General features: G+C 48.0%; 1 protein-coding gene across 1 annotated transcript; it reads left to right on the top strand.

The window, feature by feature from the left end:
• LOC119406362 (uncharacterized) lies at positions 1-27,501 on the top strand. Its single transcript, XM_049420061.1, has 13 exons — positions 1-112; positions 1,974-2,136; positions 5,766-6,016; positions 7,946-8,246; positions 9,771-9,949; positions 12,646-12,822; positions 13,713-13,892; positions 15,063-15,242; positions 18,913-19,048; positions 19,702-19,985; positions 21,323-21,404; positions 23,013-23,031; positions 27,006-27,501. Exons 1-13 carry the CDS (start codon positions 1-3, stop codon positions 27,399-27,401), a joined length of 2,460 nt encoding a protein of 819 aa, XP_049276018.1. The 3' UTR covers positions 27,402-27,501.
• The last annotated feature ends 391 nt before the right edge of the window (positions 27,502-27,892 follow it).

Raw genomic sequence — 27,892 nt, 5'->3', positions numbered from 1 at the left:
ATGGCGACACATGTTTGTGACTATAACGGCTACCGAGGCTCTGAGATGTGCATTCCAGTAGCTGTCTACTACCCTCCACTTACACCCGGAATCCAGGAACAAAAGGCAGGCCGTAGTAAAAAGGACGTCATCGCTTCATTTTCATTCTTGCATCCATCGCGAACCTTGTTTTACTTCAGACTCGAACCTTCGAAAGGGGAGGTGGGGGAAGGAGGGGCTGAGGTGATACTTGGCCCCCACTAATTCCACAACCCCGCGGCCCTGCGCACGCCTGTGATCATGGTATTTGTAAAGTAAATGTCACAGTCTTCTCTGCTGGCCTTCATAAGAGCCAAAATGCGCTGAACAAGTTGGACACCAGCGCGTGTCCATTTTTAGTCAGTATATATGTGGGCAGGTGTTAATGCTTCAGCTGCCACTCGCATTCTTACCATACTTCAATCGAACACCACGGAATACCGCTTCCCGCTCTGCCGAAATGAGTGGATCCGGTCAAACAACCCTAATATACGAAGTGGCCGCGACGACGACGATGAGTCCTTATCGCATTCCACGCAACGAAAAAAAAAAAAAAGAAGCTACTAATAGGCGGCCTAATGGTGCGTAAAGGCCTCCAGGTCGCTTTCGCGGATGGGACCAGAGCTTCAGCGCTGATCACGCACGCGTTCGTACCCGCGTCGCGTGCAGAGAAATCGGCCGTTTACGTCCACCTGGCCTCCACGGTGACGTTGGCCATTTTTCGCTTCCGCTTCTCGGTAGCAATGATGGATGGCATACACAGACGTCGACCGACGGTTACTTCAGCTTCCGCGTAATTACAAAATCTTCACGGACTTGCATTTCGCACCGCGCGACAACTACTTTTTCTTTTCTTCCGCCTTTCTTTTTCTTTCTTTTTTGTCTTTCTTTAACACTTTCTTCCTTTTTTTCCTATCTATCTATCTATCTATCTATCTATCTATCTATCTATCTATCTATCTATCTATCTATCTATCTATCTATCTATCTATCTATCTATCTATCTATCTATCTATCTATCTATCTATCTATCTATCTATCTACTATCTATCTATCTATCTATCTATCTATCTATCTATCTATCTATCTATCTATCTATCTATCTATCTATCTGTCTGTCTGTCTGTCTGTCTGTCTGTCTGTCTGTCTGTCTGTCTGTCTGTCTGTCTGTCTGTCTGCGTTTGCGGTGATAAATCTCCTTTGGTGCATTGTACACACATGAATGTTGACCGACAACAACATCGAGTATACTTTCATATAAATAGAAGCTCTGACGATTGTACATCGTGAAGTGAATGCATAGTTATACCAGTGCTGTTGCTAGAAAATTCTGCTGTTTTACGTGCCAAAACTACGATGCGATTATGCGGCGCGCCATTGTGCGGGCCGATTTTGACTTTTTTTCCCCACCTAGGGTTCATTAACGTGTGCCAAAATCTAAGTACATAGGCGCTCTTGTAATTGGGGTGGAAAGGCGGTCGCCGTCGCCGGGAATCGAACCAGCACCCTCGAGCTCAGTAGCTCATCAATATGGCCGATAAGCCACAATCGCGGGTATTGCGGCCAGCGCGACAGCGAAACTAACCTCTCAGGGAAATCCTTAGGTTATCGCGTAATTCAAAACAAAGACTCTAGCGAACGTGCACATTGCTTGGATATCCGAAGTGGCCAGACACGCTATTACCATCGGGAGTTGAGTTACGGAAGCCTCGATTTAAAGATTTGTTATTGCATGTCGCTAGCAGCGCTCGCCAGTAACATGCATATTGCTCTGTGCGTCATTGGTGCATTGCAGGCACCATGCGACGATGAAAGGGTACCCCATTTCGACGAGCGATTGTGAATTGTTATTTCGGATGCTCCCGCATGCGAAGAGTTCCCAACTTCGTCTGAAGCTTTGGCAAGTGATCTTTTGCGAAACAGCTTTCGGTGCTTGCGGTCTTCGTGTCTGACAGTGTCGCATGTTTTCTGCGCAGTGATCAACGTTGCCGCCGGCAAGGCCCCCCTGCAGTCCTCAACGGTGGCCGGCGGACTGCCTCAGAAGGCCGTTGACGGCAGCACCAGCGCCTTCTTCACACCTGATACTTGCTCGCTTACAGAACCGGAACTGTCACCATGGTAGGATGAACTGCCCTTGCATAGAGCAAGATGTGTAATATTTCTGTAATGTGTAACGTGCAAGATGCGTAAAATCATCAACGCTCCCTAGTTTTCACGTTACTATGTGTAATAGTCCCTCGTACAAGCAAGAAAGAACTTATGCTGTATAGCGCCTCCAGGTCTGCTCACGTTAATGGTGTATTCGGTTGGTCGCTCCGATCCTCTGGCTCGGAGTCGGCAGATGCGGAGGCAGCCCGCAATCGGAGCGCGAGAGGTAGCGTACCAACCGAATGGATCGACGATCTCGGAGCAGCGCGCCTGTAGCGCCACCGTGCAACCAGCGCGGGAAGCCGCCGGGTAAACATCGACAAATGCGGTCAACCATCCGAGCTGGCGTCATCGTCCGAGCTGCTGGTTTAAGGACGAGACAGATGATACGTTTTTGCCTCCGATCCGGCGTGCGGCGTCGGATGTCCGGCGTGCGGCGTACGGCGATTCAGCACACACGGGGCGAACGAGCAATCAGCGGCTCCGCCCACATAGGGCGCCTCGGCATGCACACAACTTTGCACAGCCACGCTTCGTTATATAAGAAAATAATCACTACAACTACGCCTTCGCGAACGACAGGCACATCGCAATAGCTCGCCGTCACTCACGATTCCGAGAGGTAGGCCTAGCATGGCGGACGCCGGCCGTCTGCGCCGTTCACGATCACACGCGAGCTCGGCATAGAACGCTTGTTTTTGCCAACACGATTAAGCTTTGTACTCGCATGTAATGCGTTACCATACGCTATTAAGTTGCTCGGCGTCATCGATGTGAAGGCATTCGTCTGCGAGCTGCTGTATAACACCATTTACGTTTCGTCCGCCTTCAGTAGCTGCCTCCGTTTCGACATGGTGCAGTTATGGCTTGGTACATGTGAACTCACCACACAAACGCTCAAAAACGCCACGAACACAATACAACACACGTGTACAAAGTATTACGCGTCCGATGCTCTCCCCTTCTGAAATGCGCGCTCGTGCTGTCACCCTGTCACCTGCCGGTAAACGCGGCGTCTAGTGCCCCTGCCGGCCAGATCGCACCACGCTCTCACTTCGAAGTCAGAGCGTTCGGGAGCGCTCCGAGTCGGAGGCTGACGCTCCGAAAGAACCACCCGAAGGTAGTTCGAGCGCTCGGATTTTGCCAACCGAACGCGCGACCACTTTTCAGAGCGCTCTAGAGCGCTCAAAATCGCCCACCCGAATACGCCATAAGTAAATTGAAATAGGGACTCAATGATTGTATACATGTTTCTTTCTTTGGACGCCCCAGAACTCTATACTAAATCTTATTTTGTCTCTGAAGATAAATCGTTGAACAAAGTATGTCTCTCGAGCCAACCTTTCGACAACACTTGTCTTCGACAGGAAAACCCTGATGATGACACACGCTCTTGTGGAAACGTTAGCTCCAGGGACGTTTCCTGAACAACGATTTCTCATTCTATAAAGCTTCCAGCATCACCTGAACTCCTGTGTCATTGCGACCTCGTGTCTCTTTCTCATATTTCTATTCCCCTTCCCCAATCCCGCAATGTCGGGTAGCGAACCGACAGCTTTACTGGTTAACTTCCCTGCCTTCTGTCTTTCTGTTTAATTCTTTCAAGTTCCAATCGTTCCCTGGACTTCTGTGTTGTTTGGATATCTTAGCTCTCTCTCATCTTTCTATTCCCCTTCCCCAATCCCCAGTGCAGGGTAGACAGCCGGAATCTTTCTGGTTAACCCTCCTCTTTCTGCCTTTCTGTTTTCTCCCTTCCTGGTTCTCGTATGCCGTGTGGTTCCCTGCAACGTTGCCATCTGGTGAAACTCGCCACCAGATTTTGCAAATTTGGTGAAATTCTGGAGCTTTTGGTGGCCAGGTCGGCAAACTTCTACACCAGCCAACATCTGGTGAAATCTGGGGAAAATCACTCTACCGAACCTCCGCCCACCATCGCTGCTCATCCAAACTTATAACACAAGGTAGCGCGTGTGACCACCCGATTCTAAGGCTTGCAGGATATGGCTGATATTAGCATTTGTCTATTGACTCTACTCCTCATTTAATACCCACTGTTAATACCTGTGTTGCTGCGCTACCGCTAGGGCATAGTTAGAGTGCACGGTGAACGAAAGCTTCTTTCTGCAACGCATGTCTAGTTATAAGAGGCTTCAGTAGACGGCGCCAGCTGTTATAACCTTTCTCGCCAAGTGTATGCCGAACGTCGCACGTGTGTTTACGCTCAAGGACATTAGTGTGATCCTGTCAGTCATCAAATTTGCTTTGTATAACGCTGTGTGTCATTGCATTAATGACAACAAAATAAATTTGATATTTAAAGCAAGTTGGCATCGAGCCTGGCCTCTACACTGCAAGTGCTTGCCGCGCAAGTGATCGGCACTGCATCGTGAAAATATCCCGTCACGGCGCTCATGCAGCAAGGCAGTCTGGAAAAAAGAAATGGCGGGTTCGCGGCCAAGCAAAGGCACACAAGAGTATAGAGTCCAGGATGGCACCGGCTATAAATATCGAGAATTTTAGCGCTCCTGATCCCCTTGTGTAAGCGCTGCACCTGTGTCCAATCCTTTTTTTTTTTTTTTTTTTCTGAGAACCTGTATCTCTCGTATTTTTCCATACGCGAACAATCATAACTTTTCGCTAAAGAACATTTTTCATTAAAACTTGGCACACTTCCTTATCACATGAGTGGGTGTGCAATGAACCTCGATAAGCAAAATCGTGCGACAAGATTTATTATGCCTGCCTGTCATACGAAGGTGCCACTAATTATTGTTCATCAGATTTCATTTGTTTTGGTTCATTGCACAGGTCGAAACTTCTCTTATTTCTCTAGAAAAAATTTGTTTTTTTAGTGGAATCTCAGGTGTGTTCGCGTAAATCCCATTTTTAATGAAATTCTTAATTAGGAAAAATTAACAAAAAAGAATTTGCTTTGTGATGCTCACGTGTGCATAAAAAGGTGTTTTTAATGTAGACGAATAGTTTCTAGTGCTTATTGCTTTCTAAAAAATTTTTTCCGACACTTGGCCTCATACCTTAAAGGCTCCTCATCATGACTTTGTGAAAAATAAAATGAGTTCTTCACGAATGTTGATTTTGTAGTCCAGGGGTTCGACGGAACACCGTCTGGCGAGGGGCATAAACATTTCTTCCGAATAAACACACTGGCCCTAGTTGCAATGTAAAAAAAAACTTTAGCGAATGTTTGTTTATTTGCTAGAAATGTTGATTTTGGGTCGTTTTTATGAATTTCGTAACAATTTTAATTTCTGGTGAAATCTGGGGAAATTTTAGCAAGTGTCTGGTGTCGTGCCCACTTTACAATCTGGCAACGCTGGTTCCCTGTACGTTCCCTGTAGAACGAGTTCTCATTCCTTCAAGCCTCCATGTTCCCCTGGACTCCCGAGTTTGTATCTCTTCTCTCTTTCTGATCTTTCTATTTCTCTTCCCCAATTCCCCGTAGTAGGCTAGCCAACTGGAAGCCTTTCTGGTTAATCTTCTGCATTTCGGTTTGCTTCCTTCGTGGGTCTTTTATCTCTTGTGGTTGTCGCAGCTTCTTATTTCTCATTGCTGAGCGGGAACTCCTTTCTTTGAATTAGGTGGTACGTGAACCTACTCGAGCCGTACGTGGTGCAACTGGTGCGCATCGACTGGGGCCGATCGTCCCAAGTGGATCCCGATGGTGCCACCGTCGCAAACACCGTGGTGGTGCGGGTGGGCAACAACCGACCCGACCTCGGCGCCAATCCGGTGTGCAACCGATTTGCCGGACCGCTCGAAGAAGGACGACCCCTGTTCCTGCCCTGCGCGGCGCCCATGCCAGGCGCTTTCGTCAGCATACATCTCGAAGGTAACTTATGGCGTTTTTCACTGGTCGATCCGGAGCAGGATTTCTTGCTCCGCGGTGGTGAATTCGTATTTTAGTGGTCGATGTGGAGCGGGCCCCCGCGTTCCACTGGTCTTTTCAGAGCAAGCCGCTTCGAGCCGGATTGCTCTCACTTGCACCTCCACCAAGTCGCGGATTCGGGCGGAAATGGAACGAACAGCATACGTCACTTCCGTCATTCTGCCAGCAACCTTGGTCGCGCCTTTCGGCGGCGACCACGGTTGCCATGGAAACGTGCAGAACGGAAGCGGGAATAGTTTCCGGAACCGGTTAACGTGACATCTGCTTAATTAACTGCCGGTGTAATCTCATGAGGAGAATTCCCGTGTTTTACTGGCAGATTTGGTTTGGTGCAATCCAAGTGATCGAGCGCTCCTGGATCTTGGTGGCCGCTCGAAGTCTCCCAGTGAAAAACGCCATTAACAGACTTGAATGCGAGCCAGTTGGTACGTATTCATAGTCAGAAAATATCGCTGAATAAAAGACGGACAGGCAGACCCAGGAGTAGCACTGAGTGCCAACTGATTTGTTTGAGTGCCAACTGCTTTGTTTGAAACAAATCAGTTGACAGACGGCGCTAATCCTGTGTCCGTACCTGTCCGTGTTATATTTTGCACTGTTCTTGAGTATGAATCTCGAAGGTGAGCCGGTGACCGATGCCACTTGCAGTAACTAGCGCTCGTCGCATCGACTTGAGTATGACGACTGAAGAGCTTCGTTGAAGTGAAGAAGGAGAATGCAGTATTTACACTGTACAGGAAAACACTTTGGTTAGCGATGTAAGTTGCTGGGCCAGTTTCACGAACACGAAAAGACGAGTAAGAAAAAGTGTGAAAACAAGACAGCAGGACTAGCAGGCCTTGTTCTCGCACTACGTTGTGCTCCTGGCAGCCCAGAGCTGCAGCCATTACAGAAACACGACCAAGTAACGTTCCATATGAAAACAGCTAAGACGACAAGTCTCACATTTGAGCCATGTGCTACGCGCTATCTTGAAAGTGGAACCTACTAAAGAAGTATAGGTCAATGGCCGTAACGTAGCCAGCGATACCATAATGGATGGTATTATGCTCTAGGACATCAAGCAGTTAAGTATAATTATTTTGTGACTTTGTGCTAGTAGATAGGTAGGTGGTAAACGTTACTGAGGTCCAGCAGAATCGTTACCTCGTTATTATAGGGGCAAGGCTGCGGGCCACTCCCACGTTGGAACGGAAAGGCAAGCCTCACCGCGATGTAATATTCTTCCTCTTGTGAAACAGAACACGCCCCTTCGTCAAGCAGCATTGCCAACAATTTGCTCGCCCTGCTGGTCCCTTGAACCTTTTAAGGCCTGACCACACGTACGCGTTGCAGCGCGTCAGCGCGTGGCACGTACACTCAGTGCCACGCCCTCTCCCCATGGAGAGAGAGAGGGCGCACCGCTTCGTGTAGCTGCGCGTCCTCTCTCTCCATAGGGAGAGGCCGCGGCGCCGAGTCTACACGCCACGCGCTGACGCGCTGCAACGCGTACGTGTGGTCATGCCTTCAGAGACGCTACATCACGCTCCAGCTCCGAGCGTCCTTGTCTGGTCGCGCCGACAGTGAAACAGCCTCTTCCCATAGTGATCAATTGTGGTATGAGCAAAGCTATAGAGCCATATTAACGCTAAGGAACTTGGTGAGGAAACCCTAATTCAGGTACCTCTCCATTGCTCAGGATTCTCTTGCCCGACTGCTGTTTAACACATCAGCTCTCCTTTCGCCGAAGTCCTTGTTTAATTTGCAAAGCCATGTACTTTTTCAGCGTGACACCTCAGATGGTCGATCGGAACGTTGACCAGCAACTCAGGCCTAGCTTAGCTTAGATTTGCGTTACAGATTCGCCCCTTCAACCACGGACTCGCTCGACAGGTCCGGCTCCCCTGTCACTGTGCGAGGTGTTCGTCTACACGGACCAGGCGCTCCCCGTGGAACGGTGTCCGTCCTTCCGCGACCAGCCGCTCGGGTCGGCGGCCACGTACCACGGGAAGTGCTACGCCTTCTACAACAACCAACCGGCGCCGTTCGAGGCAGCGCGGCGGTTCTGCGAGCAACGTGGTGGCTCACTCGTTGACGAGACGAGCCCCGCGCTGCAGGGTTTCCTGAGCTGGGAGCTCTACCGACGTCACAGGCACGACGGCGACAATGGGCAGTACTGGATGGGCGCCACTAGGTGCGTGTTTATTTCTTTACCTTATATAATGGACTAACTAGGACTAACCTGGAGTCAGACCTACCATGACCAACTCCTGGACCTATCTGCACTAGTGGACTAACTTGGACAGAGACCTACCTGAACTAGTCCCTGGGCTAGTGGACTAACTTGGACTCAGGCCTAGCTGTGCTAGCTCTCGCACCTATCTGGACTAGTTGACTAACTAGGACTCAGACAAGCCTGTGATTCAGTGTCTAGGTGGGTCTGGGCTCAGTGACACTCCGGTAATCTTGAGCCAGAGTGAGTCCGACTGAGTAGGATTTTGGTAAGTGTGAGTAGAAGGGAGCCCTAAGCAGAAATACAGAGCCCAAGAAAAAAAAATCATCAATATACACTGAGCCTAAGGGGCTACAGTTTTTTCTTTAGACGTGCGGAAACTGATGACTTGAACGGAGCTTAGCAGAACCATAAATGTTCGTTTTTCTTAAGCTTTGTGCAGCCCATAATACAAGGGCGCTCCTTCATGTTTCAGTGTTGACATGAAGGAGCACAATTACCCAATAACAATAACCAGATGAAGGATCGCGATAATCAGATAGCAATAATAAAATAAAGCTTGTCAGAGAATCACAATCAGGCATTTCCATGACCTCAGGGTGTACGCGAACTTTTCATATCAGTGAACATATCATATATTCATATTTTCATATCAATGACATTCTGGAGCTGTTTCAGAGAGCAACTACGCATCAGGCAGCTAAAGTGCGCCTGTAAAACAATGGTTACGGCACATGGCTTGGCTACAAGAAGTGTGTGGTCCCCATAGCCGGACACCCGCAGGTTTTGTGAGCCGAACAGACGCAACCTTGCCGCCGTGAGTTCTCATATCAGCCGACATAGATACCGAGAATTCAGTAGACAAGGGAGTCAAAAATGGCAGCCTGAAAGACTAAGTGAGCACTTGTCAGCACTAGCACGATCGAAATAAATCGCACGCAGATAGACTTGAGGTCGGGGTGGTCTTAGATTTCAGCCGGACACACAAAAAATAGATATGGAACATGATTTTCACAGACATACGATAGGCAGCTTTCGTATATGAGCTCTTGATATACTTTTCGTAATTCCCATCAACACTATTCCCATCAACACGTATCCCAACTACCGTAACAAGCGGGAAGTCGATAAAGGGCAGCCAAAAGTAGAGCGCATATCACATACCAAGTTTGCGAATCTCCCTAACGAGATTTTAGTTGCGCCGGGAAAACCCTAGATGCTTACCTAAAACATTGACGTCATCTTTAGTCCCTTCAACCCAGGCAAACTTTCCTTTTTTCGAAATAAACTGAATGAATGAATGAATGAGTGAATGAATCTACGGTTTGGTAAACGGAGCAGATGGGAATCCTACGAACGGGAATCGCCGGGTGCCCGTGCTACGCACTTCAGGTTTCAGAGCGTATTGGAGCTGCATTTAGCGCAGGATTTCGAACTACGCCAATCGCTCCACAAGTTTTTTTCCCTTTTGTGCTACCATTGCAGAGACCCACGTGACCCAACCAACTGGCGCTGGATCAACGGTCGTGAGGTGACCATCTCCTTCTGGAACTCTCCCACCAGCTCGGTCCCGGAGAACAACTGCTCTCGCTTTGACGGCAACCGCGGATGGCTGTGGTCGGACACGAACTGTGACCACGCACTCAACTTTATCTGTCAACACAGTGAGTACTTATTGTTTCATTGTATATATTGTTTTTCTTCTTCCGTGATATCTTACCCGGTTTGGTATAGTTAAATCCCGTTATTTGGCTTCTTGCAAGAATTTGATCGGATGTAAGACCAGTAGACATAACGAACCCGGCAGACGGAACATTTTTCTCGTTAGAACTTTCTGGTGCGTTCGAAGGAGGCGATACATCGAATTAACCGCAGTACAAAAAATTGGAGTCAGGTGCATCTGAATGTAATCGTACGCCGATCGAAAGTCCGCTTTATGCCGATACGATATACCATTAGTTACGAAGCGCGTTTGCCTTGGTCATATTGGTCATATGCTGGCGAACAACTTTTTACACCGGAGCTTTTCTTTATACCGCGTGGCGTGACCTGAAAACTATCATATTTTTTGTATTTTTGTGGTCTTGATCACGTTCACTTCTGTGGGTGCGCATGTGCGTATTATTCTATATAAGGCGGGTCTGTCGTCAAAACGAACACCATCTCCGCTAAAGGGGACCATGAGGCGATGCGAAGCAGCGTTTCGGCATGTCGAGCCCGCGTTCCAGAGGGGAAGTAGAGAGGGAGAAAGTGGGAGAGGGGAAGGGGAGGGGGAATGTAAGAGGGGAAGGGGAGAGAGGGAAGTGAGAGAGCGGGAGGGGATAGGGAGAAGGGGAAAGTGGGAGAGATGTGTGGAGAGGGTTCGCGCATGCGCAGTAAGGGTGGTCACGCCGCACCGCACCACCACCACCACCAGTTTGAACTCCGCCATAAGATGCTTCGCATGTAATAAAGCATCAGTTGCAGTACAGCGCTTGTTTGTGTGATTTTATGTGCGCGTGAATTTGTCCTTTTGTGCGCTGCTTCATCAAATATCATCATGAAGCGGCACGCGCTCTCGTCGTCTTCCCTATCTTCTGCCTCGTTCCCAGAACACGTGCGCCCATTTGCCCGGCGTGGGATGCAATAACTCGGATGGGCTAGAGAACGAGTAGAGAGAGAGAGAAAGAAGGAGATAGAATGAAATAGAAATTAAGACATGGAGAGAAAGAACGGAAAGAAAGAGAAAAAGATAGAAAGACAGAGAAAGAAACACAGAGAGAGAAATAGCTAGAAACACACACAGAAAGGAGATAACAGGAATCAAGGCAGAGAGAAAGAGAGAGAGAAGCAAAAAATAGAAAAAAGAATTAAATAGGAGAGAAAGGGAGAGAGAAAGAGGAAGAGAGAAATAGAGAGAATGAGAGAGAGAACAGGATAGAAATATAAAAAGATAGAAAGAGAGAGAAAGAAATAGATATATGGGGAAAGAAAGAAATAGAAAGAAACAGGCAAAAAAAGATAAAAACAGACAGAAAGAGAGAAAGAGAAGAAGAAGGAAAAAAATAAAGAGAAAAAGAAAGAGAAACAAGGAAGGCCACCCAGCTCCGATGTTTGCTCCAGCCTTGCACCGCTAGTGCAAGCTGCAGCAGTTTTTTTTTTTATTTGGCGACACGTGGTGTCTTCTCGTTAAAGGGGTGGTGCCATCAAATTTCGAGGCTATAAGAAGCCTGTTGTCGGTTTCCTCTGTATGCAAGGACACTCCACACGAAGGGTCGGACACAGCAAACATTTAGAATATATTTTAATTCACTTCCAAAGTGTACCTAAATGCCCATTCTCCCGATCAAAACCCATCGCTAGCGCGCCAACACTGACGTAGATCTGTAGGATGGACAACGAAAGTTGCAGTGACGTCACACCAGATCTGCTGTAGTGACGTGAGCGACCTGCCGACCTCCGCCAACTCCGCAACGTACGTACCGGCTGTAGTGAACTAGAATATATTCTAGTTCACTATAGTACCGGCAAAGCATCGGTTGCTACATCACTCGCCGAGTTTCGATCGTTTTCTGGCTAAGTGCGTCACAGCGTTGTGTGGTCACGTGACCACGCCTCCTACAATTCTACGTCACTGCCCAACCTCGGCGCCCAGAAACCGAAACCGAAAGTTGTCCACATCAAAAGGCGATAATAAATTATTTAGCGAGAATACATGAATCTTGGTGCGTGCATCGTTCTTCCTGGAGCTATAGGAAACGCTTACAGCAAAGAACGCGCAAGCCACAAACATGGTGGCACCACCCCTTTAACAGCCTTCGAACTAAGGCGCACACTGTACAAAGATGATGCGCTTCTGTTGCATAGCTCGTGGTCTTTCGAGGGCTGAAACCCAGTCCTAGATTTAAAAGGTGTAGGAGCCAGACTGAGTTGCGTAATCTCTGTGTATAGTTGTTTGCAAACCTTGACTCAGGAATTGATGCTTTCTCCTCCCTTCGGCTCACTTCGCAATATTTATGAGACCCTTTGATCGACCCTGGTGAAGAACGCAATGTATCTTTGTACGACTGCAAAAAAAAAAAAAAAGAAATCTCAACTTTTTCGCACAGAAGATACCCGTGACTTAAGGGACTGGGCAGCTTCTCAAGTCATCTTGGGGTGATAGAAAGATAGCTGCCGAAATCTTTCCTGAAGGAAATCGAAGTTGAAAGCATGGTAAGTGTCGAAGATTGGGTGCAAGGCGCTTAGTACGTAGAACAGAGGATCTTATCTGGTTTCTCAGAAGCTTCTGATGCTTTCACCAAGGCTTCTAAACAAATTATTCCTCTAAACCAGGTAGATTGATCTCCTTGTCTGACAGGTACGCAAACATTCTTTTCAGGACCCACAACATGCGGCAAGCCTTCGCGTCCCCCCAACTCGACCCTGATAGCCCGGGACTTCGACGTAGGTTCTGTGGTCGAGTACCGCTGCTCACCTGGACACCTTCTCGTTGGACCCAACATCAGGACTTGCCTGGCCAACGGATTCTACAGCGAGTTTGCACCAAAGTGCAGATGTGAGTGCAGTCGCCAGAGTGTAGCTTTATCAATTTATTGGATAAACCACGCTGAGAAAGGAGTCCAATCCGACATTGTACGCTCAAGGGAAGTTGACATAAAAGAGTTAAAGCAATTAACATGAAATCTTTTTAAGCTGTTCGATCGACCTTGAACAGGTTCTTGTGCTACCTAGATGTTTCTTTTCTGTTTTATAGCAGCTAACCAGCTCTTATAGACAGCAATGTTCGATCAACGTAAGCGTTGCGATGATGGATGGAATTCTATACAATTCCATCAATTCCATCATACGCTTTACAATTTATAATTATACGCTTAGCACTAGCCTACTTAGTGTTATGTCAAACAGTTTCGAGGAGTCCTACAGTGGGAAACAACTGGTTGGATCAGCAGGTCACCTGTTTATGTTTTAATGTGATTTGCGATGCTAAGAGAAGCGTATGTAATAAAAGAAACAATATGTGTATAGAAACGATGTGTTTGCCAGTACGAACCTAGTACAGCCTCTATAAGGTCAGCAAACGAAAAGAATCCGAAGCAGCTGAACGCTTGATTATACAGGCCAACGTTACGAAGCTTCACGGGAAAGAGGTTTTGCGGAAACGGAAGTGAAGCTTCTTGCAACCGCTCGGTGTACATCTCAACCGGCTTGTCGAACGAATGACGCAGTAAGTGATTTAAGGAAAACGTGAACTGAAACATTGCGGCGCAAATTGAACGTGGACACGTAACACAAAAGAACAGGGCGGGCGCAACGTGTCATGTGTCCTCGTTCAATTTGCGCCGCAAGGATTATCCAGTGATGAAACAGTATCAACTAGCTCAAACCAGGATTCTGCGAAAACATGAAGTACGGCCGTGAAGTGCAATCTGCCGTCGATGCACGCAGACCTCGAGTGCGGTCCTCCTGCTCCGATCCCGAACGGGTCCCTGGATCTCATCAACGGTACCAGGCACTACCTGAGCGCCGTCGAATACCGCTGCCGGGAGGGATTCGTCCTCATTGGTCGAAGCCTGCTGGTCTGCGACGTCGACCAGCGGTGGAACGGACCGCCGCCCAGATGCGAACGTACGTTCGAAGCCATGATGATATCTTGGGGTGTCTTTGAATGGGCAAGTAAACGGAACAGCTTACTAGAAAATTGATCCGCCGTTCGGTTATGAGAAAAGCTAAAGATAATAATTAATAATTATAATTGTTGGTGTTTAACGTCCCAAAACCGCCATATGATTATGAGAGACGCCGTAGTGGAGGGCTCCGGATATTTCGGCCACCTGAGGTTCTTTAACTTGACCTAAATCTAAGTACATGGGCCTCTAGCACTTTCGCCTCCATCGAAAATGTGGCTGCCGCGGCCGGGATTCCATCAACAGCGCGCAAAGACGTAGGACAAATGAAAAAGAAGGGGCTAGTGGGTACAAGTATATACCGACTGCCTCCCTTTATCCTTCAGGTATTCCTGCAGGAATGCTAAAACCCTTTAAATTATGCTTCTGGGCGCGCGTGTTACACGAAGCGAGCAAATCGCTTGTAGCTTTTATAGTTCAAATTGTTATTTTTTGTTAACTTGAAAGCGTGCGCGACAAGTACAGCACTAGCGAAATTCCCGTCTCCGCTGTTCTTTTTTTTTTTTGTCTAGATAAGTTAGACGGTGAAGTGACGTGCTCAACCACGCTAAATCTAAGGGCCGTAGTGGGTTGTCTAGGCTAATACCACGCCTGGCATACGGTACGGTACGAGAAGTTTTATTTAAAGCATCATGAGAAGTGCGACCCCTTAGGGCTACACCGTGGGGCGCTCCCATGTGGGGACAGTTAGACCTAGCCTAACCGCCGCACCGCAGGCTCTCTGGACAGCCCAAAGTTGATGATGATACTCCGAGCTCTTGAGGGCCGAGCTCCATCTTTGTTCTGTGAAGCATTAAAAAATAATACCAATAGCATTCTGTTCGTTGACTACAGGCGCGAAGAGCTGTATTCAGCGCGAAACACAGTGCACCGGCGTGTTTAATTGATCAAAAGAGTTTCCTTGCGTAACAAGGGAAGTCGGGTAAAAAGTGAATGAAAATTTAGCGTCCTCCATTTTCGTCCCTATTTCGTCTTCTACTTTTCACCTTCTGTTGTCCGTGTTTTTAGCGCTAAAAAAAAAGAGAAACAAAACTTTTTCAAGGCTAACCTCCAGCAACTAGTCCAACTTGGCGATTTGCTAGAATAAGCACACCGGCGTACGTTTGTGCAGCGGTCATGTGCCGACCTCCGCCAGCCGTTGCACACGGCCTGGTTCGCCTCTCGGCTGCCTCGACCATCTTTGGCACGGTGGCCGAGTACGACTGCGAGCCGGGCTATCAGCTCAGCGGCAACCCGCATCTGCTGTGCGGACCCACAGGCTTCTGGCAGGGAGACGTTCCCGTATGCCTCCGTGAGTTCAATGCCCTCGATGCACGAAACCTGGGTGTCGAACAGCTCATAACTCACTGGGGGTGGAGTGAACTAACATGCTGAGACGAAAATGTGCTTGGCCGCGTTGTGTACTCAAGTTCTGTGCTTCGAAAGGCTTTGCACCAAGGACAATCGTCTAGCATGTTTTGCTAGGAACACAACTATCGCACGCAATTTTAAAACAGAAACAGCGACTCAACAGCCAGAGCCCTTTAAAGGTACACTCGAACTTCATTACAACAAAGTCACATCTGCCACGAAAATAACTTCGTTATATCCGAAAATTCATTATAAACGTTTATTTGTAACACTGTAGCTATGACAAGTATACTCTTCATTTACTTCGTTATAACCGATAATCCGTTATATCCGTGTTCGTTATATCGAGGTTTGAGTGTACATCAATCAAACATTAGTAGTACCAAGGAAAATTGCGTCTAGCATATGTCACCGAGAGTCATCATCTCCCGGTGCCGACATGAGTGGAGCCACCGACTTGACTAGGGAGGTTTCTCGGCCTCTTTTAATCTTGTCCCTCAGGACTCCAATAAAGTTCTTTGTATGTATGTATGTAGCATATGCCAGGGCCCAACTGAGGCACGATGCTAGAAATAATGTGCCGTAAACTATGGAATTTAAATGTGGACCATATGTCGTATTAATGCAATATTACCAATTACGGAATTCAGGGTTACTGTGGGCGTGCGCGCTAGGAGCTACATCGATGACGGCCTCTAGTGACGTCGAATCTAGACATAGAAAACACAAAGCTATACTTATGTTGAAGCCATATCTTATTCGTGGACATAGAGAGAGAGAGAGAGAGAGAGAGAGAGAAGTTAAGTGAAAGGCAGAGGTTAACCGGAAGAAACTTATCCGGTTTGCTACCGTGCACTGGAGAAATGGTAAGGTGGGACAGAAAGGCAGAATGAAATATTGAGAGAAAGGGTTAAAATATTAAAAAAAAAACACACACACACAAACACTCAAGCGCGGGAGTGTCGTAGGCGTTCGGCGAGGGCGGTTGACGGCGGAAGCTTCAGCAGCTCCTTCGTCGATTTTTAGTTGGAAACCCGAACCTTCCGGCATCCTAAAATTCATTGCTCGGAAAGCGGCTAGTCATGGAGGCGCGTGCTGCCTGTGATCACTGTGGCAGTGAAAAAACCACTGCCCACGTACTTTTCCACTGTCTTCCCTGCAGCTCCTAGAGACAACTGCTTTCGCGGATGTAAATGTTCGTTATCATGAATGAGCAGCTACCTTTTCGATATTTTGTTTTCTTTGAGAACACCATGTAACAATATGTACTGACGTACTCCTTGGTGAGCCATGATAATGAAGAAGCCAGCGGTTGTGCTTGCGTATTCTTTATGTGTGTGTACAGGTGTCTTTTGTGCGCTGTTTCATGAATACCACGTAACGAAAGACAAGAACGCGTCTAACGCACCGCGGATATGCGAAACGTTGCAGACATCACCACTAGTTGTATTGCAGCCGCAGACATCTCCTTGTCTACACTGCTATCTCATTAATAAACTACGGGTGAATAGTAGAACGGTGTTCAAGCCTCCGGAAATGCCGGACGCGAAACAAGGAGAACTTCCCTTTGTCGTATCAGCTTTTATTTTTCTACTTTTGTGGCGTCGCGCAGCTTTTGTACCACAACAGCCCCTGAGGCGACAGGTGCGGTACGGCTACACGGTCTGGCGCTGCCGTCTCAAAAGAAGAGGCGGCCGGCGTCGCTCTGATAAGCTCGTCGCTTCTGGGCGCCGCTATTAAATGCCGCGCGGTGGCCCAGTGAAGACGCAAACGGTGGAGACTGCGGGGCCTGGAGGCTCGCGAATACAACATCGCCGCTTCCGTCATTCCCTTCCTGTCTTTGGCCGCTTCCTTCCGGCCTGGCGGTTTCTCAGAGATGTCTCCGTTTCTCGCACTGTACGCTCAGCCCTGCTCATCTAGCGGAATAGGGCACTGTGGGGAAGGCGGACGGAACTTGATTCGAATCTCGCGTGAACGAACCGCGAGAAAAATACGTTTCGCCGACTTAGATACAGGGTGCGCTCTGGTGAACGATGGCGAGAAAGAATAAAGGACGTAGCTACAGCGTCTTCCCGCGCAGAGATGCGCGCCAGACCACGAGAGTGAGGGAGGCCTCTTGAAGTGCGCTTGAAATTTTCGCAGGCTTTTGCGGCCCCGCCGAAAGTTTGTTCGCGGCAACGCAAAATGTATAAACTCGCGAGGCTAGTGGTGCATTTGCGCAGGGCGCAGGAATCAAGTGCGAAAGGACATGCATGGAATTGCTGTGCCCTCCGAGTGATAAATAATGGACACGCCAAGCTGGCGCTAGGTTACCAAGACTAAGTTCATGAAAAAAAGAAAGATGCTCGTGTATGGACATAGAATATTGTATGTGAAGTATGTAAAACCTGAACAGTGTAATACTAGAATAAAGCCTAAAACACAAACTAAACACCTCAAATATAAATTTGGCTTAGACGTGAAACAATCTTCTGCGAAGGCAATCTGGCAATCTTTTGTAGCATTAGCTACACTGGCCTAGCCGAGCCAGTTTCGCGTGGCTCCTCAAGAGCCCTGCTGCACATGCACAAGGATCAGTGATGTCACACAGCTGGCGCATCGGAGCCGGCACCTCCCGCGCACTCCGCCGCTGCCGCGCGCGACTCGCTGCCGCCGGTCTGCGCTTTCCAGAGGAGTGACATCGTAGCCGAAGTAGACGCAGTAGACGCACTGGCGCCGGCGCGCACAGCTATTCGCCTTCACTGTGCAGTCGCCGTCTGACACTGTGCTGGAGCCGCTTAATAGCGCCTCTGACTTGCGTTTGCCAGTGTGGTTTAGCCACGGAGAAGGAGAGCGCAAATGCTGTTCAACGGCGCAGAAGAGCGAAGAAGCTTAACCCACCAGATCCCGAAGTAGTTGCCTGTCAAAATAAATATACATGTGCCACATGCTATGTATACTGTGTGTGTCATTGGAGCAGCAGTAAGCATGATAATCAAGCTAATCCTAGACAATCAGGAAAGCTAAGAACAATCAGGTGAACCTTTGCTAACGCTACGTTATCCTGGCATAGCCGAGCTAAGCCACTGCAGCATTTTTTTAGCAGTAATAGATGAACATGAAGAGCTAAAGGATGCTTTTGGCGTTATACAGAGTGAATAGTCACCCGGACGCATTTCAACAAAAACGTGCTTTGCTATGTTACTAATGGAATGTTGTTTGTGGGCGACAAGTAGCACTTGAGAAGGAGGTTTACGGACGCTGAAGGCGGCCGGCGATAACAGAAACGAGAATCACAGTCCAAGCGCCAACAGCTCGCGCTCGGCTCTTTGAGCTAAGGTAGGGGCCCACTGTGGCATATGATCTTCTTCCTCCCTACACTAAGAATATTCGTTGTTATGCACACAACAGTGCTAGAAGCCTGTCGCCTTGCTACGACGTTGACATGAGATGTAGTTCTGTTGCGAACAACGTGTCCTCTTAAGGACGTCATAGGACCGACATATTGAGTTGCGTTTGACGAATTCACTGGTGCTGCATTTGTTTCTCGTAAGAGCTGAGTCTTGTACGAAACTGTGCATAGTGACAAGGCGTGCTGTGCGTCTACATGTATGGCTATCTCGATGACGCAGGGCCGACGACACCGAGGCCCGTTATAACGACTACGACGACGACAACGACCACTACGACTGAGGAGCCGCCGCCACCACCTCAGATCAATGGGCACAGCGCAGGTGGCAACGAAGGTCCTGCCATCGTGCCGACAAGGTAGAAGTTCCATGGCCTTCAAGGGTCTGCTTAACAGATTCGTTTAGTAGAATACCATTTACCAGATTACCTAATATTACAGTGTTGGAAAAGGCGTCACATGAAATCGTTGCATTTGAAGTATACTATCGCTGGTATGCAATACGTAAATATGAAAATTAATTTTTTTTCAACTCTCTTGCAAGTTTTAATATGCATTGCTCTCTCATGAACGCGTCAGAAAAACAGCGGTGTTATCGCATTCTCTAAGCAAAAGCCTCCTTGGACCAGCCAAGCTGCTTGCCGATGCGTTTAGCGGATGAGGACGCTTCCAGTCTAGAAAAATTTAAAATAAATGCAGCGTGTTCAACGTTCTCTTGTAAAAAAAAAGAGCGAAGCTTCTTTGCTAATTTGTCTTTCAACAAATGCTCCTACTTGCGCGACGCGGCATCTATTTCCAAGCCCATTCCACCAACATTAAGTAATGTGGCTGCTGTCCACTATGTGATGTAGATTAAGTGGCCGGAGCTGCGTAACCGAAAGTCAGCTGGGTTGAACAGCAGCCGCCATCAGCAGGATGGTCAGAAAAACCCGAGGTTCACTAAGAAAACTTCTCTTTAATGAAGTGAAAGCTGTGCTACAGAGCCTCGTCCTTTTTCTACATGACTTGACAGGTTCCATCCGGACTTCATGCCCGACCGTCCCGATCAGCGGCCCACGTTCGTGACGACAACCGTGGCGTCTCCCCGGCCGAGTGCGACGGCCACTGTCCGGGCGACGCAGCGGCCGCGGCCTCAGCCCACGACGCCCTCGCAACCGCCGCGCAGGCCGGCATTCCGGCCCGTCGACCATGACGTGGCCGGGTCGTCGGGACACCGGACAGTGCTGGCCCCGCCAGACCTGCACAACAGCTTCGCCGACGATTCGGCGGCACGTGCGGGAGCCAAGCTCAACATGGGTAAGCCTCATTTGCCTAACCGATTTTCTAAATAAGTGCTTGCATAGCATCTTGGCTTTGCGGGAAAAAAATTACATCGGTTTTATGGCCTATTTACAAACGTGTTTTGAAACAAAGTATAATAGGCAATGCGTGTCAAAAGCAAGGCTTTGAATGCGCTGAACCGGCGTCAGATGGCATTGACCTGGCGCTGGAAGTAGAGTTACTGTATATGGTACCTAAATGCAGCATAACTAAAGCAAATTTTCATCGAAGAAGCGGCAGCGAAGAGACGGCGACGGGCTGATCCGGAATACGCGCAAAGCTTGCCACTCTGAATATGTTGAAATCGCCGTCCCTGAGCCACAGTGTAAGAAAATGTGGCGGCTGCTATGCCGACGGCTGGGCGGCGGCTGCTCCTCGCGCGGCGGCGGCGGCTCGGCTATTCCTAGCACAGGTTGCGTGCAGCTGTGGCAGTTGCTATGGCAACGGCACAGCAAGGATTTCTTGTTAACGGACGTCTTACTGTCAGCTTTAACAGCTTCGCTATTAAAAACAAATTCATGAGCCATTCCGCTCTATGAAGGTGGATGGCCAGCGGAGCTGTGTAGCACACGGCAGGGAGGGGCACAGAATTTCGATGAAAGCTGCACAAAAGGTGCAGAAAGTCCCTTTTGAGCTTTATAATGTTTTCCCTTTGAGCAGCATGCGTCTTTTGCCGGGACATGTGCCATCGTGTATGACTTGCCGCATGGGCTTGGCATTTCATTCGCGATTTTAATTTATGCTTGCCTCCCGTGGGTTCCCTCCTTCATTTTCAGTGGACCACTGTTGCGTAGTGGGGTTTGCCCAAGTTCTATAGCACAGACGTGTACTAGGGAGTTTGCTGTTCGCAGAGTTACGACTGGCGACCATCTTACGTAAGACGCATGGCGCCGCCATATCGGGCTGTTAAGTGAACGCTTTCCTATTTTTTTTTTATATCGCGACGGGAATTAATAAGGTCACGAAACGTTGAATGCACCATCCTAGCCGTTTTCATGCGCATTCGTCTACCGTAGCACTGCTTAGTTACTTGTTAAAGACGCAAAACGACAAGGCTAAAGCCCAATATGGCGGCCCCGAAACCCATCTGTAAGTTATTCTTAGCTGTTAAAGATGGACATGTCTTGTTACCGTAATGTTAAAACTTTAGCGCAAAAAGTACACAGCGGACAAGGAAACGATGAGGACAAGCGCTGCAGTGTATTTTTACCATATTTTCTTGCTTCTTTAGTGCTTAGGAGAGGTCTTATTCAAGGTTGGGCTATAATAACGAACCTTTAACCTATTCATATGATATATGTATTCATTTTCAGGGGGATTCATAGCACTGGGCGTCTTCGGAGGTTTCGTCGTGCTCGCCGCAGTCATCACAATCGTTGTCATCGTCATACGACGGTAAGTTCAGTTGTCAGCACCATGATCTTGCACTTTAGCAATCTGCTGTTTCACTTCGCCGAGAACCTGAATCATGGCACCCTTCACTGCACATTTTTGCACCTACCTCGCAAAATTTCTGAGGAACTCGATACTTCTCTAAATACTGTTGAGGAATAAGACCACATGCATGGTGTCTCCAAACATGCTCATCAAGGCCGCGAGAGTTGCCCACACGTAACTGGAATAGTACAGCCATATTCGGAACGTACTTACATAGACTTTTGTTGAGGGTGTTGAACACCATGCGAAATGACGGAGTGTAATACTATTGTAGTATTGCTGCTGCCGTCTACGGACGTGAGATACGCCCATGTAATTACTAATCCAATTATATAAGTACTGCGTGGACCGTTGCTGGGATAACGGTGAAGTTACGGGTGACACGTGAATGCGGCCCGCTGAATTGAGTGATTCACCATGCATAGTGCGCCGGTTACTTATGTTTACCTCTTCAGCAAATGTAAAATTTTAACAATTTTCTCGAATTATGTAAATCAGGATTGTTAAAAGCAAATCCGAAAACAGAAAGACGGAACTGACGCTACGAAACACGAATTGGTGCCGTGTTGACAGTGAAGGTGGAACGATTGACTGAATGACTTGGTCAAATTGTATGCATGACTGAGTGATCTGTAGTGTTAGTCATGAGGCCTTAGGCGACTGCGGCATAGAGTATACGATAATTCTAGCAACAGGAAGCCTGACGGCGATATTTTCCGGGAAATGGCAGTTACTGGGCAGTTAATTGCCAGATAGATGCAGATCTGTATTAGGTATCAGGATCAACTTAGATCAGGAGTAAAGCTCGCTCGTTTATTAGAAAGTACAAAGCTACCCGGATTTCGATGCAAGTCAGAAGCTATGCTTGGAAGGCAGAGGAGAGGGTCTGGGCTCCGTCTCGCCCGGCTCTTGCGGATTCGGATCCGGTTGACAATAGGCGGGCGTCTCAATGACTGTACGCGTGCCTCGATGGCGTGACGCGTGCCAGGCGACCGAGTTGGGAGTGCGAGTGAACCAAAGGAAAGCGGGGAACCGTGCGGAACTTCGTGGCCTCTCCGTCTATGAATGCCGGGGTAGGGTACGGTCCGCTGGGCGTCTATGGCAGGCGCTCTTCGACTCGAATGCTGCGACCCGATTACGCTAGCATGCATCCGGAAACCCAGAACTGAAAAGTTTTTTTTGCTTTACACTTTGCTCGCGAGAAGTGTCGTCACACTGACGTAAGCATACTTGCAGAAACCACGCACACGCAAACAGAAAGAAAACAGTAGGGCTGAACTGATGTTTCTTGTTTTTACTCTGATCAAGCAGAATTTCAGCGGAAGGTGGAAGCTTGGAGAGATGGAAAATTCGTCTCAAGTGAAAAAAAAAAATCGACGAGCAGTGTTTCGGAAAAGGTGTGGCGTAAAACATTTGATGCTATCGGAAATTGTGTAGATGGGACGTTACATCTTATATTAACCCAGTATCTGTGGGAGGCGTCATAGCGGAGGGCAAAAGTTAGTTTTGATGAGCTGTTCAGATTAAGAAATCTTCACACATGTGAAACTCTCGTTAACTAAACAGCACTGTCAAGTGTGAACAAGTACCTGCACGTTTTGTCTGGAGAAGGTGAGAAAACCGAACTTTCTCGCGAAGGTTGCTGCGTAGAACTTGATGAAAAGTAGGAAACATGCGGTTTAGCTAAAACGACTACTGTAATTTTTGCGTAATGCCTTTTGGTGTACTTGACATAACGCTTATAACCACTGCTGAAGTAGGTAATAACGAGCTATGCTCGCCTGAAAAGTGATCAGACGTTTGTGCTGATGCTGGCACTCAGAAAGGTCGATGCTACAGGTAGCCTGGCATTTAGGAGGTGCATGTGTTCCAGTTACCTTACTCGTGTAATATGTTGCGTCAGGTCGATGAGTGCAAATGATGAGTGCACTGAGTGCAAATGACGTTTAGTTCATCGAACTTTTGGGCTCTGTAAAAGAGCGTTCATACTAGGTCAATTACAAACAGGGAAGCCTGCTTACGGAAGTAAAATTCACAGGAGAATATAATAATAATATCTGGGGTTTAACGTGCCAAAACCATGATATGATTATGAGGGACGCCGTAGTGGAGGGGTCCGGAAATTTCGACCACGTGGCGTTCTTTAACGTGCGCCTAAATATAAGTACACGGGCCTCAGACATTTGCGCCTCCACCGAAAATGCAGCTGCCGCGACCGGGATACGATCCCGCGATCTTCGAGTCAGCAGTCGGGCGCCATAACCACTAGATCACCGTGACGGGGCCACAGGGGAATAAGGATTGGCTTGAGCACATATGGGAGGCATTCCCGAATAATGACAGACAATTTGCCGCTGTCCCTAAAACGAAAAATAGTCATTGCACTGCCAGTTCTATATACTGGGCTGAAACTTGGATGATAACTAAGAAGCTCGAGAAAAAGCTAAGGACCTCGCTGTGTGCGTTTAAAAGGAAAATTGCAGGCGTGACATTACGAGATCGGAAGACATCACACTGTGTCAGGGAACAAGGAGGGGTAGCTGATACTGTAGTTGACATTGGGCGCAAGAAATGGAACTGGGCGGGACGCGTAATGCGTAGGAGAAACAGCCGGTGGCTAGTTAGATCAACGGAACCAAGGGATAAGAAGTGAAGTCGAGGAAGGCAGCGAGTTGTATGGAGGGGCGAAATTAATTCGCAGTAATAAAATGGAATTTTGCAATCAACTCGCTCAAGATAGGGTAAATTGAAGATAATTGAAAGAAGCTTCGTGATGCAGTGGAGATATAAAGCAGGGGCGTAGCCAAGGGGGGGGGGGGGGTGGGGGGTTGAAAACCCCCCAGAAATTTTTCAGTTTTGCTTGCGCATGTATACACGCACACATACAAACGCACGCACGAACATACATAAAGTATGGTTGAACCCTCCCCGAAAAAAATTTCTGGCTACGCCCCTGTATAATAGACTTATAAATAATGATTACGATTATAAGTGCTCGTGAGAGCAACAATATTCGATGTTTCAAAAATTAGTTTTACTGGCTGAGAAACGCTACCACCAGTGAAGAAGTGATTGCTAAAGAAATGATCATAATTGAAACCGGCTTCGGCCAAGGCAAACATTTCTGCACTTTGTGTGCGAGCCTGCGGCCTCGCTATGAACGGGCCTCGGCAATTCGACCGGTGGTAGCGTTGAACAGTCACTGGAAGCTGAATACATGACGGCAGTGTCAATTTATCGCATTTTTGTGCATGTGTGTTGAAAAGGTCAATAACCTGACACACGATGATGTCTGGAGTGGGAAACGGCATTGGTGGGAAAATCGCATGCCCTATTGCATCCTCTTGCATGGGTGGCCGGTTACACAAGAACATTAATGGAGGGCACAGCACGTCCTTCTCCACTATCTCCGGCACTGTTGCCTCTTTGTTTTTTGTTCTTCTAGTGATGTGGCATTGACGTTGATAATTGTGAAGTACAGTGCTGCCTTTTGATGCGTTTTATGTTGATTAACACGAAGGAGTGATTGATATTAACTAGCTGCAGTGGCACCGTTCTTGTATCTCATGGTAAGGCGACATGGTAAAGGCGAAATAAGGGGATGTCATTATCAAAATGTTCTAAGAAGTAGTAACGATATACCATACTTCAAAAAATAACAATAAGGCAAGGGACTGCTGATTGTGTTTTGCAGTTGAAAAAATTTTATGCAAGTTTAGTTTTGCATAGTGCCATGGTTCATAGTGTACAGATCGCCACCACCAGCACCAGAAGGCAGCTTCGGAGCCAAAATTGAGTATATGCAGACGCAGCCAGTGTATGAGCAATGAACTTTTGCCACAAAGCCAAACAATGTCCGGCACATTCTTTTTGGGCACTATTGGTCTGATGCGCCAATATACACTTCATATTCGTCATCGTTGCCAGATGAATCTGAGATAATCTATTCGAAAGCTCAAAGATGATAGCCCGGCTACAGCATAAACCTTGAGAGCTCAAACAGTGTTCTATGACCCGTCTGACATTGTCGCGTGGAAAGCGTGAAGCCTGTACCACATCCTTTAGTTGCTCAGCACAGTGTGTGACATATGGTATTTTCAAGGCAACAGCGGGCAAATGGCCTGAGCTCTTGATTATATAAAAGAGGGAAACGGGGAGGCTGAAAAATTGGTTCCGTACAACCGTTGACAAGCCCGGTCTGCTACTCTCGCACATTATATTCAAAGAGCCCTGACATGAAAATTCAGCTCGTTTGAATCGTGGTGTTTGAGCCTTTGTGGTAACACTGAAGGGACGTTGATATGGTTCCTGGGCATGATAGATCACGTAACAGAGAAAAGAATCTTGCCTATCCGTTTTCTCGAATAATTCTATAATATGAAAAGGTATGAATTCTTCAGTACGAATAATTCTTGAGTATGAAAGGGATCTATAGACCACCTGAAGTCATTCGCTAGACGATGCACCGATTCCTTAGTTTGTGCGAGGGGAACTCAATGGAGGTGTGCATTAGCTTATCGAAACCATGCCGGCCCTCTGGACCTCGCTGGCAGTATTAAATTTCAAAGGCCACGTTTACTCCAGGCCGCTAATTTACCTCACCACGTTTAAATTGTACATGGCATGGAGCGAACTTATCATCATAAATATATAATAAACTTGTTCAGGCTTACCGGAGGAAAAGTAACCGCATTTCTTCACTGAGGCCCTTGTGCGTGCTCATGACTTTTTTAACAACGTGATTCTCCAATCGAAATGTTTCCTTGCGTGATTGCGCTAACTAGTTCAGAGCAAGCAGACTCAAATATTAGGTACGGGTATCGTCGGGAGGCGATTCCGGCAACCAAGCTCCGACATCCATTGCTCTAAGGACTTCCATGAAAATATGGAAGAAAAGCAGAACGCAAACTGCGGGAATATACCCGCAGCCCTTTTGGGTTAGTGTTTCAATGTTTCCAGATCAAACCAATACATTGGTCGGATAGCAGTTACCTCTTAGTACCTTCGGTGGTATAGATGGTTGAGAAGTTTTGTGCCTATGTCGAGAGAAGAGTTCAGTCTTTATCTAGAGTTTTGTTTTCAAGATTTGCACGTTTCGGTATATATTGAGCCTGTCCACGCACAAGGTCACTTATCACTGAAACATTTAAACATAGTTCTGTATTGAAATAGATGTAGGGATGCCCTTTATATCTATGTGGTCGGTGCGTCCTCGTCCCCGAGTTCCTGCATATGGAAAAGACACATCTGAGCGAACTGATGGACAGCTCAAACTAGGGCTCTTCTATTCCTTACTTAGCGCAGCCGCTAGAGCTTTTTGGACGATAGCGCATAGATTTTCATCAGGACGGAAATTGTTAACCACGTGTCTGGCACGTTTCTTGGTGCCCACCTTGTTTGGCTTGGCTTTAGATGCATTGTTACTACCATCACGCGCGCGAGCCCGGGTTATTAACCATCACTGACCAGAATCCTTCGTGGTTTGCCTGCGTGCCCTCTCCCTCCTTCCCGTCCTCTCCACTTTCGCACGTTAACAGGTCTCGGTAGATCGGTGTTTAGGCCCCACCCCGCCCTCCCTGTCTCACACAACAAAGCGACCAACCAACCAACTTGGGGCCGATCCCTTCACACCACAGTGCGAGGCAAGGAGACTGCGACGGCGTCGACCGCTGTCGCGGTACCAAGGTGCCTCCGGGCGGATCGAGTGGCTGTTCGTCTCTGGAACACTCTCCCGTGGGCGCCTACGCCGAGCACGGACTGCAGAGGCACTACAAGCGCGCCTGGGAGAACCTGCGCTACGACGCCGGCGCCGCGGGCCACAAGGCGCCGCGCATCGAGACGCTAGACCACCCGCACGTCGTGTCGGCGTCTCGGACCCTCGAGGGATACCGAGAGGCGAACGAGATTACCGTGAACGACGTGGCCGCTCTGTACGGTCGGCCGCACCGGAGGTGATCGCGGTGTGGCCGGTTGATTATCAATGGACTCAAATGTTCACTCGCGCAAAGACTCTTTGTTAAGGGGTGAAATGCTTCGCGATTGGACCGCGGGACAAGAAATCGGCGTAGGAGAGCAAGCGCTCTTGCGTAAGGGTGTTTCGTGTGTGTGTTTGCGTGATGCGCTCAAGATGTGCGGGTCTTCTGCTATTTGGTACGTCAGTGGTGGTTCCGAAGAAAAAAAAAAGTGACACACAAAAAAATAGCGAGCTTCGGTTTGTCCGTGAACTTCTTGACGTCTGCGAATACCGTTTACAGGAGCAGTTGACGGCAGCAGCACAGCTGGTAGTGACATCCTGTGTCGTTTTTTACAACCACAATACATTTGCATTTTTGGTCAGTGGCGTTAGTGTTCTCAGTGGACAAAAGCATGAAAATACTGTGATTCAATGATTATGTTACCGTCAGCGCTTTACACCAACAGTAAAGAAGAGCGTGTACATTTCGTGC

The sequence above is a fragment of the Rhipicephalus sanguineus genome, chromosome 10 (genome assembly GCF_013339695.2).
Source record: "Rhipicephalus sanguineus isolate Rsan-2018 chromosome 10, BIME_Rsan_1.4, whole genome shotgun sequence".
NCBI lineage: Eukaryota > Metazoa > Arthropoda > Arachnida > Ixodida > Ixodidae > Rhipicephalus > Rhipicephalus sanguineus.
Note: the sequence above shows the minus strand (reverse complement) of the source record. Positions and strands in the feature narration are given on the sequence as shown.